Source organism: Crocodylus siamensis, chromosome 8, assembly GCF_052110815.1.
Source record: "Crocodylus siamensis isolate JL-2025a chromosome 8, ASM5211081v1, whole genome shotgun sequence".
Lineage (NCBI taxonomy): Eukaryota > Metazoa > Chordata > Crocodylia > Crocodylidae > Crocodylus > Crocodylus siamensis.
The window spans coordinates 3,717,030-3,727,485 of record NC_143402.1 but is presented as its reverse complement, the minus strand read 5'-3'; the positions used below and the strand labels follow the sequence as shown (position 1 = coordinate 3,727,485).

At 46.4% G+C, this 10,456-nt stretch overlaps 1 protein-coding gene across 4 annotated transcripts; it reads right to left on the bottom strand.

Annotated features, from left to right (window-relative positions):
- Nucleotides 1-1,230: 1,230 nt before the first annotated feature.
- On the bottom strand, nt 1,231-10,410 carry VGLL1 (vestigial like family member 1). 4 transcript variants are annotated; one of them, XM_090059163.1, is made up of 6 exons: nt 9,349-10,410; nt 5,996-6,213; nt 5,414-5,503; nt 4,960-5,184; nt 3,547-3,602; nt 1,231-3,161 (listed from the first exon to the last, which is right to left on the bottom strand). In XM_090059163.1, exons 2-6 carry the CDS (start codon nt 6,192-6,194, stop codon nt 3,087-3,089), a joined length of 645 nt encoding a protein of 214 aa, XP_089915289.1. In that variant the 5' UTR covers nt 6,195-6,213; nt 9,349-10,410; the 3' UTR covers nt 1,231-3,086. The 4 variants fall into 4 exon arrangements, with proteins under 4 accessions (XP_089915289.1, XP_089915288.1, XP_089915285.1 ...); XM_090059162.1 differs by lacking the exon at nt 5,414-5,503 and having other exon boundaries at nt 4,960-5,369; nt 9,349-9,672; XM_090059159.1 differs by lacking the exon at nt 5,414-5,503 and having other exon boundaries at nt 4,960-5,373; nt 9,349-9,656.
- Nucleotides 10,411-10,456: the final 46 nt, after the last annotated feature.

Genomic DNA, 10,456 nt, shown 5'->3' with positions numbered 1-10,456 from the left:
CTCAACTGCAATGCTCTACATTTTCTTAGGGGTTTTTTTGTAATCTTTTATTCAGGCAACTGTAAAAACAAAACTAACACAGAATTGAATGAGCTTGAAGTTATTACATCTTTCCAAAGGAAATAATATATGGCAATGCTTACACATTATCCCCTCTACTATCACTAGATGATTATACATCTAAATATCACATTCAGTAATGTTAATTGTCCAAAAAAATCTAGCTAAGCTCAATGGCTTCCCACCTGGTGATCTGTCTTGTGCATAGGTCAGGAATGGAATCCGTATTTCTAAATATCGATCCCTCTTTTCTCTCCTTTCTGATACTGTAACATGATGGGACAGTTTCTCCATCACCACAACGTCATATATTTTAGCACGCCACATTTCCAGTGCATGTGTGTTGGGGGTGGTCTTGTGATTCCTTCCCTGTTTGGGCAATACATAATCTAGCAGTTAGAAACAAGAAGGGTATTAACTTTTAGTTCTGCACAAAGTAAGCTTCCTTTAACTGGGGCATTCAACAGACAAACTAGTGGATTCAGAGGGATATTAGCCCCCACCACAAAAGTTATTAATCTAGTCACTTCCTCACCGAATATTTGGACCTCTAGGCACAACCGCCATACATGGAAAAAGAAGCCTCTTTCTCCACAGCATCTCCAACGCAGTGCATCACCATTACAGAAATGTGGACTGCATCCTGCCTGGACACAGGTACTGTCTGTGGAGTATTCTAGAAAACCTGTATGGAAGATGAATAACCCTCCCGTTCCCATATTTCTTCCCATTGCTCCACCTCCATTTCTTTCCCCAAGTCTCTTTCCCAAGACTTAATTTGCTTGGTCTTCCTATACCTCCCTTTTTCTATTAAAGCGGCAGATATTTTAGAAATTAACACTTTCTTTTGAGCCTACATATCTCATGTGCTCAGAAATTGTAAGTGATCTAAAAAGAGCTGCTTCCTACTTATTAAAAAACTTCTAATTTGAAGATACTGAAAAAAGAGACTCTTGCCCAAGTAAAGTTACCATGAATTTTTTGATAAGATTTCTTCTGTGGTCACTGCTACTTCAGAATATCATCGTACTGGTGGAATCATGATGGGTGATCTAAGGACTTTTATTAAAAAAAGGAAAGAATAGCTAAAACTACTAAAAAGTCTCATTTTAAACAGAGCAGCAATGCTTTATGTCATCCTAGTACAAGACAGAAATGTGTGCAAGCATGTTTTGCCATCATCCAGAGTTGTTTTTTTTATTTAATTGGTTCACCAAGCAGGCTTCCTTTACACATGGTTATAAATATTGTATTTCTAGTCTTGACATTCACAAAACTGTTCCAAAATAAACTGCTTTTTAAGAGTATTTAAATACACTGTCACATTTCTATGTTCGGCTCTTAAAGCAAAATCATTTTAACAGTTCATTTGAGAGGAAAGATCAAATCAGTATACAACTGGTATCTCAAAGCAGTAACTCAGGTGAAGTTGCAACTAAAAGCGATAGGGTTTGGCATAGAAAACCTAGGTAGAGTCCTGCAAGTCAGACTGTAACAGGTGGGCTGGCAGAGGATTGCAGCAGACAGCACCCCTCAGGCTGGCGGGGGCTACAGCCCAACTGCAGGCAATAGGTGCCGACTGCCTAGGAGGACTAGGCCAGCTGCAGAGGATAATTAGCTAGCCCACAGGAAGCTAAAAGGCTCTTGGGAAGAGGCATGAACAAGAGTGAGACAGACACAGAGGTACTAGGCTAGCAACAGCAGAACCAAGCCAGGGTACTCTTGTGGGGTCTGGGAGAAGTCTCAGGGGCTGCATGGCTGGAAGCAGCAGCACCAAGACCAGGTGAGGGAATTCATGTGAGAAAGAGAAGGAAGGCTGCGCTGCGGTGCTGAGGAAGCAGCATGAAGCCAGCAGCTCCTTCTCGGGCTCTGGGAAGAGACATTAGGACAGTAAGTCACCCCTTTATGAACTGTGTTCATGGACTGTTTGAGCTAGCAATGACTCCAAACCTGCCACAGACACCAAATGAGCACTGCAATGTGAATAAAAATGTGATCTGGCTGCCCCAGGGTGACAAGATGACAAAACTAACTGGACAAAGGTAAAATTGCAGTACCAAAGACCAAACGAATTGGGAAGATGCACCTAATGAGAATACAGAAAGATGATCTGAGCCTGTAGTATCTGTAGGCAGTGTGGTTACCAGGTGTGCATGCAACACATGGGAAGAATAATTCAGTGGCAAGATTGGCTTGTGAAAAGATTCGTGCAGTAGTCAGTGAGACCCAGCATTACCATGTAATGAGTCTTGATGGCTGGTCAGGTGATGGAAACTAGATCAATTGAGTCATTTGAATTAAACCACATCACACAGTGGGGGGCTTATTTCCTCACTCCTGGTTTTGGCAGGTTGTTGGGTTTTTTTTGTTATTTAGATGTTTCATCTTATCCTAGAAGGATTCAAATTTCTTCCCAGCTCCCACAGTGCTAGATCACTAAATTCTGCAGCTCCTTCGAGAGATGTCTGAGGACATGCCAGCATGACAACCAGTGAGTCCTCTTTGCAGATTCAAAGACCAGATCCCTATCTTTTTCTAAAAAGAAATTATGAAGAGACTTGAACTTCTTTCTACGGCCTGCATTTCTCCTTCCTAGTCTCCTTGAAGCCATTTTGTTGGGCTACTTGAAACAACATAAAAAGCCAGGCTCCACAGCAGGAAGCCAGGCAATATCGGGACCCAAAAGTTGTAGGACTAACTTGGCACATCCCAATTAACTAGGATAGTACCTCATACCAAAACAATGGCTATCAAATGGGGGAGGCGGGATAAAGAAGTGCTTTGGAGTCTGTAAAAGGATCTCTGCGTAGCTCTTCCTTGTAGGCAAATACTTCCTTACACAGAGGAAACTAGGGCTGTGAGGTTTGAAACCACAAAGCGAGAAATTGTTTGCTTACTGGAAGTAAATCGTTTTCATTGACGAAGTAGCAACAGCATTATGTAGTCTTTCCATTGACCGGTGGCGAAAGAAACAAGTTGGCTGTGATCCAAGTGCTCTTGATTCACAACTGCAGATCATGAAAAGTTCAGAGTGCTTCTATGGAGCACGGCAGAAGCTCACATTGGCTAAAAGTATAAATCTCGCCTTGTGTTGTGGATACCTGAAAAACAGGGCAACAGCGTGAATCAAAATGTGTACAGGACAGCGTGTGTAAGCTCTTAGAGTTTTCTTCTGAAGAAGCTGAAACTTCACTATCTATAATAAAATATAACACTGAGGACAGGCTGGGGCTGGGACATGGTCCAGACCCCCTGAAAGTATTGTTCACCAAAGCAGCAAGGTGACCACAATCACCTCTCAAACGTGAGACAAGTCAAGAGAAAGAGAAATAGTGCAAGTCTTAATGATCTAGGAATTGAGAGAGTGCGAGTGTGAGTACGCAGTTTAAGGAACTAAAGCAAAAGAGGAATTGCAGTCATAATTGTGTGTCAAATGGAGGCCTTTATGTGTTTTGTGCATGGAGACTTCCTTGTTCCTTTACGTACCTGCACCAGCCAGGCCCATGCCAGGGTTTTCTGAGCCTTGATAGGCACTTGCTTTTCTTTCTTAAAGAGAGGGGGGAAAAAAAACCAAGACAAAACAATCAGAGAAGATGCTGCTGCCATAGCACAGAACTAAAAGCAGTCTTCGTGCGGGCTGCTTCTGCATGAAACCTTGTGCTTTTGCAGCCCACTGGTTTTTTTATAAATGTAAATAATGGTTGTTAAAAATATGCCTGGAGAGAGAGAGATCTGCTGGTAAGAGCCAGGATTCAAGCTTCCTGGGGCGTTACAGGTGACTGGAGGGAATTTGGGTGCACAGGGCTTGGTCAGTGTGAGCTCAGAAATCTCTGCCTCAGTTTCCCTGTTTGCCCACAAACAGATGTGGCCAGGCAGTTACGATGATTTCACGAAGTATGAAAAGCGCTTTGAGATCCTCTACCAGAGGTCGACTGGAGGGGGCTGGGAAGCAGCAAATTTGTCCCCTTGGGATCCTGAATGCTTACAGAAAAGGGGAGTTTAGCACCCACAGGCCTGTTCAGTCCTAGGTCTGTTTAGACAGTGGTGCCAGCTAGGCACAGCTGTGCTGATGCGGGTCCCTGTGGAGCAGGCTGAGCTCCTTAGACCTGGCTCAGCGGGTGATTCAGTTGAGTTGCCACTTGGACTGCAAACTCTCTGGGGCCCAGCCCACAAGCATTACAAACAGTAGCGAAACAATGAGGACCAGGTTTTCCTGGTGGCTGTGTTGGAAGCTGTCACAAGCACCGTGCAAACTGCTCTCCTAAAGAGTCTGCTGTAAAGACCATTACAGACTTAAAGTGTTAACATAGGGAACAAAGGACAGACTCGTTTTGTGGAACCCCAGGCCTGGCTGGGAGACTAGCATGGCCAGGGGAGGGAAATAAACCTCGAGGTGTGTGGACATGTTTGTAATGGGTGCTGTGGTTTCTGCTACTATATTCAGAGTATAATTAAGGCCCTGCACAACGGCCGGGTTGCTCAGACGATCTCTCGACGTTCCACCCCTTTGTCATCACCTTTCATCTGCGCTTGGGGTGGCTCCTCACCCGCTTTGAAAGCCACTGGTAGAAAGGGCTCTGTGGAGCACTTGGTTATTTCTAGCAGTGCCCCAAACGGATTACAGTTTACGCTAAATATTTGCCATCAAATTTCTGTAACACCAGCAGTAAGGAGCTGTGCAAGGCAGGGCACAGGATGGATTTTTTCTGTCCACACTGCATTGCCTAAAACTTACACGTCCCACATACAATTGATGGCCCGTTGGAAACGCTTTCAGCCCGAGGCTCTGAGCTAGAGGGATGAAGCCAAACAAGCCTGCTTTTGTCACCTTGAGGCACAGTCTATCTTTCCCATGCAGGGGAATCATCAAGGCAGAAGCGGCAGTAAATATTTCCTTACCTTCCCCAGGAGTTAAACTTTGATTCGTGTTTGGTAACCTGGCAGATCCAGCCATGCAGGCAGGGCTGGAGTCTTGCTTCATGACAGGGTCCTGCCTAGGTGCTGGACACCTTTCCTGTTGCAGGAGACCAAGGAGAGAACCATATTTCCCACCTGAGGCTGGTCCTTGCATCACGTGCAAGTCAGGAAAGGAGTGATGTCCCGAGCTCACGAGGCCTGGATTGCCTATAGCAGGAAAGTGCCATAAGTCTGCAGGCTGAGTCGGATGACTCTGCAGAACAGGTGGCTGATAGTCGGCTTGCACAGCAGCAGCAGACAAATTCAGGCCAGAAGGAGACACGTTTATAGCAGGAGAGGACTGATATGGCTTGGTCCAGTGAGAAGAGAAATTCCAGGGCTGGGGAGACATGCTATCTAGGTGAGAGAAAGAGAGAGAAAAGTATGGACATCTTACCTCTTTTCCAAGGCAAATTCCAAATTACTTTCCAGGGGATATTTGAGGGAAGGGCTGCAGTGTTTGGCTCCAATTGCATTGAAGGAAATTCTGAGACATTTTAGAAAACAGTTTATTCACTTGGATGCTGTTACTTTTTTTAAAAAGTAGCAGTGAATCCATCTGAAAACAGGCTAAGTCCCCACCACATGTACTTGAATATGAGTATCAGGCATTTTGCAGGGCAGCAGGAGCTAGTTGCAAATAAGAATGTAAAGCATGTTGTGAACTTAGATGAGCATTTTATTTTTTTTTTAAATAACAAATTGATTCCCTGTCAAATCTGTCCCATTTGAGAAGAATGGAAACTTCCTTGACTCTCTTTTTTTTTTTTTTTTTTTTTTTTTTTAAAGGCTCTTGATCGTTTCGCCAGGCCCACAGAAATCCAGCAGGTCCCCACACAGGTAGGAAAGCACAAGTCTGTGATTGGGACCTTACAAATATAAAAGCCTGTTTATGCACAAGAAGAGAAGTGTGAGAGAGTCTGGTCTGTGAAGTGCAAACTTCTTTACCAATTGCACGCACTCGTGGGAAGCCTCTCACCTTTTCTTAGGTCTTTGTGCTTTATGCTTAGGTCTTGTGGGCTCCTGATGTTGCTCAAAGCTCTTGAGAAGTGTTCGTCGACCACACTGTTGATGTCCCCATGGAAGTAAGTAAATACAACACACTGCGACCCCCATTCTGTTTTCACAGGCTGTTTGCTTTGGCTCAGATTGGCAGCATTTTCCCTGGTTTCTTCCATCCTCAATGACAATTCGTGCCTGCAGACGAGAGAACAAGGTAAGAGCATTTCTTAACCTGAATGGCTCTGCAAGTGTGGGCATAATCCTCTTCCAGCTGAAGGCAGTGGGACTCTACCAGTTTACTTGTGCATAGATATGGAAAGCTGCTTGCTCCGATTAGAGCAGTGCAGTGGGGAAAGTAACTGCACAGGGTTGTCTGTGCAGGGGCTGGATGAAGCTGGTTAGCCAGGCTGGTCACAGCTTTTCCACCTGGGGGCAGGCTCCTGGCCTTGGAGTCCCCAGGTGAAGAGGGCAGATGGCAGGTAGAGGGATGGAGGTATGTCATGTACAGCAAATACATCACGCATGTGCAGGATTTACCTTGGGGGGGCGGGAGGGGAGGGACAACACTGCCAATCTGGGTGGTTCTTTTGACAACAGCACTTGGCCTAGGCTCCATGTGCCCTCTGCACTGTCATCCAAAACATGGGCTGGGATCCTCTGCCTTCTGGCACTGGGAGCCTCCCCAAGGTGGTCCCTGTCTGTCTAACTAGGCCAAAACGGTGCTGAAGTGTCCTCTGGGCTAGCACCTGCTCCCCACCCGTTCACACTCACCTGTGATTTAGCAGCCCAGACACTTTCTGTTGCAATCGCCTGACTGTGGGGTGACCAAGAACATTACAGATGCTACTAAACTGTTGAAGACATCGAGTGGTATCATTGGCATTACCATACCCAGGTAGAGTCCATAGCAGTCGCTATACCCTGATTAAAATAGCGCTAGTCAAACACCGCTCACAGCAAGGCAGCGGCTGTGCCTGGCTCGTGTCAGGCACGATGGCAGAAGCCAGAGTTATGAATGCGTCTTGCTTTTACTTTGAACGGGCACAAGCTGTTTGTTGGTTGGGATGCTCTGCTCGTTTTCTGTTAGATAAGTGTCTGCTGTCTTGGTGATGACTTGACTGGCCTTAGTTACGGTTGGCAGGCGCCTGCCAGTTCACCTCTCTGAACACACTATATAATGGGGGCTTTGGAAATCAAATGCACCACTGTAATGATTGCCTCGTCAAGTGTTTACTTCGGGATCCAGTAATCAGAACTGTTTGGGCTGTCTGATTGGGGCTCTTACATGCAGACATATGTTTGAAGACCTTTTGAAGGGGGAAAAAAAGACAGCATGCGATTCTTCAGCTTCTTTCCCCACATTGGCTCATCCCTTCTCCTCCTCTCCGTGCTCAGTCGCAGTCCCAGTCTCCACCTTGGAGCCTGTCATATAAACTTGGTCTCCCTCCCGTTCTTCCAGACTTTTCATCCCTTTTCACATCTTCCTCCATCCCATCTCAGTTCCTTGCTCTCCTGCCCCTCAGTGTGCGTGCACACACCCTACCTCCCACAACTGCCTCATCTCATCTGTTTCTCCAGTCCTGTACCTGGTCTGCTGATCGCCTTGACCAGCCAGTCCCAGCGACCGCCACCAAGCTCACTGCAGCCTCTTCCCATCCAGCTCGTGTCCTCTCTGCATTTGCATTAGGTGCTTTCCTCTCCTTTCCACCTGGTACACCAGTAGAGGGCATTGAAAGTCCAGGAGCAACTATCTCCCTCCTCCTGGTGATTGCACGCAGCATGTCGCAACTGTCCCTGGACGGTACCAAGGGAAGGCCTCGCTCAGCCCGGATCATATTCCAGGGAATGGCCCATGCACACGGCAGTGGGGAGGACGGGAAAGCAGTGAAGGTCGGGACAGCACACACAGCATATTCTTCCAAGAATTTACCCAGCAAACCAGTACATCTCAAATAAGCATTTGCAAACAGAGGGGGTCCCCCCTGCCAAGAGTAGGCCACATTTTCACAGGAAGAGCAAAAGACACCTTTCTGACAGCAATGGCCGAATTTCAAGCCATTGCAGCCACGCAGAGACACATTACAGCTTCAAAGAGAAGCAGCTGTATGACTTTTCAAACAGCAGTACAACTGAGTATTTCTCCCTCGTCATATTCTTGGAAGTGACTGAAGCAGTAAGCTCAAGCCTTTCCTACATGGCTCAGGAGGAAACGGACAAGTGGCATGGAAAACTCCAGCCCGAAAGAAAGGCGTTCACCAAAGGCAAAGCAGCATATGTGCTCAGCAGAAAACGCTTCCTACCATGAAGATCCGCACGCTATGCGTTGACTTTTGTTTTTTTTTAAAAGTCTCTGGCCTGAAGGACCAGTTCTCTCTCTTCCTCACCGCAAAGCCATGATCATGTCCCTATTCCACCCTGCTTAACTGTACTCGAAGTGATCTGCTTCTTGGGCAAGAATTTTGGGGCTTGTTTTTTCTGTGTGGGTGCAAGCAACTGTCTCTATCATGTGAAAGGGCTGGTAGTTAAACATTAGGCAGATTATACAATTTGTATAGAATGAAAACAACAATCAGTACCTATCTATATATACTTAGTCCAGGATCCAGGTGCTTTTCCAGAGGCAACTTGAGACAACAAAGCCCCAGCCATCAGAGAGAAATAAGTGAGGCCACCTACCTGGTCCCTTAGGATGAATCATGCAGACAGGGATTGGGGGATGAGGAGAGGCTGAGAGCATGGGGAGTAAGGATGAAGTGTTGGGAACTGTCTGTCGCGTGTCACTTTAAATTTTCTACTCTTTCCTCTTGGGAGGATGGCAACGATGCTGTCTGCACCGCCAGCAGGGCAGGTGCAGCCACTAGAGTTCCTGCCTGCCACATATTGCTGTCAAAATGCATTTAGAAGGAAAGGAAGGACCAGTCAGGTTGAAACAGTATAAATAGGCTGAGATTTAAGCTAGATGGAGGATTTTTAAAAAGGCCCTACTGAAACCCAAAAGGCTTAACATCCTTAAACAAAGTTTGATTAATAATGGGACATGGTACAGGTTACTGTAAAAGACGCAGCTTCTCTGGGCAGCAAAGTCCCGGGAACCTGAGTGGTTAACTAAGCCGTAGCTCCCAGCAGCGCTGTGAACCGGCTCTCAAAGAAATGCGATATCTAGTGCTGTCATCTTGTCCTTTACAGGCTGCTACTCAAGCACCGTCTGAAAAAAAGTTCCCCTTTCCCAAGCGACGCACAAACAGCTCAGTAAAAAAGCCTCGCTGGCTTTTGGGGGTGGAACAGGTAACATACACGTCTGGGCAACCTGGTGGGGGGGGGGATTCTTACCTTCACTTAGTGCCTTCCATTGAGTGCCTCTGGTGAAGGCTGTCCACATGCTGGACAGTCCGACAGCCGTGTCCAGGGAGCCTGCGTTCTCTCGCTGCGTGGAGGAGTGCTGTCTGCAGCGAGGGTGGGAGGAGGCGGGGAGTGTTCATGAACTCCCTACTGCTCTCTAGCCTCTAGCTGCGACTGAACTAGGCGTTTCCTGCAGCCCAGCTCCTAGGAATGCATGAAATGTACTCCGACAAGTCAACCAGGTTAGGAGGTTTCAGGAATGAGGAAAATAGGATTTTAAATAGGTTTTGGTGACACTGTGTACACACAAGGAGACAGTGTTGGCCTGTCAACGCTTCATAGTATAAAACATGGCAAGGAACCCAAATAGGTACATGACTGGGAGTTGTTTTGTTTTGTAAAATCATTTTCCTACAGGTCAGGTATGCTTACATTTGAAATGAACTAATAGCATATTCAGCACTCTTTTAAGCAGAAAAGATGGATGTTCTCCATTGACAGTAACCTTTTGCTGTCTTTTCTTATCATCCCACCCCTCCTGCCTTTTTGAGCCCATGACGACTAGGGACATGTGTGTGGATACAACAAAAAGCTTCTGTTGGCTTTAGTTACAGCACGGTTTCCACCCCCATTAACAAGTTAATGCAGCCAAAAAACCTGTTTATCATTCCCAAACTATTCCTGCACTTGGATCAACCTCACCAAATACCAGCGCTTTGACTGTGAACCTACTCCCAGAGGCTGTTTCTATAAACCGCCAGCAACATGGAGCGACCCCTCTTACCAAACACCCAGCCTGTGCAGGAGCAGTCCACTGCTGTCAAGAGCCAGTTCTTCACTACCAAGCTATAGGACACTCAATCCTTTTCCTATTGACAGCATATCCCTTTGGATCAATGTCCACAGGTGCAGCACTGAACCACCGGAATAGATCTCTTTTCCTCTTCTTCTGGGTCTCAATAATTACTTTACATAAAACAGAAGAGCTTCAGCAGAAGAAACTAAGACTAACCGGTTCAAGATACGCAGGTAGCATGCCACTCGCCTTGTAGGTAAGAAAAATGGGTCGTCTCCCCAGGCAGACTCAGACTATCCTGGA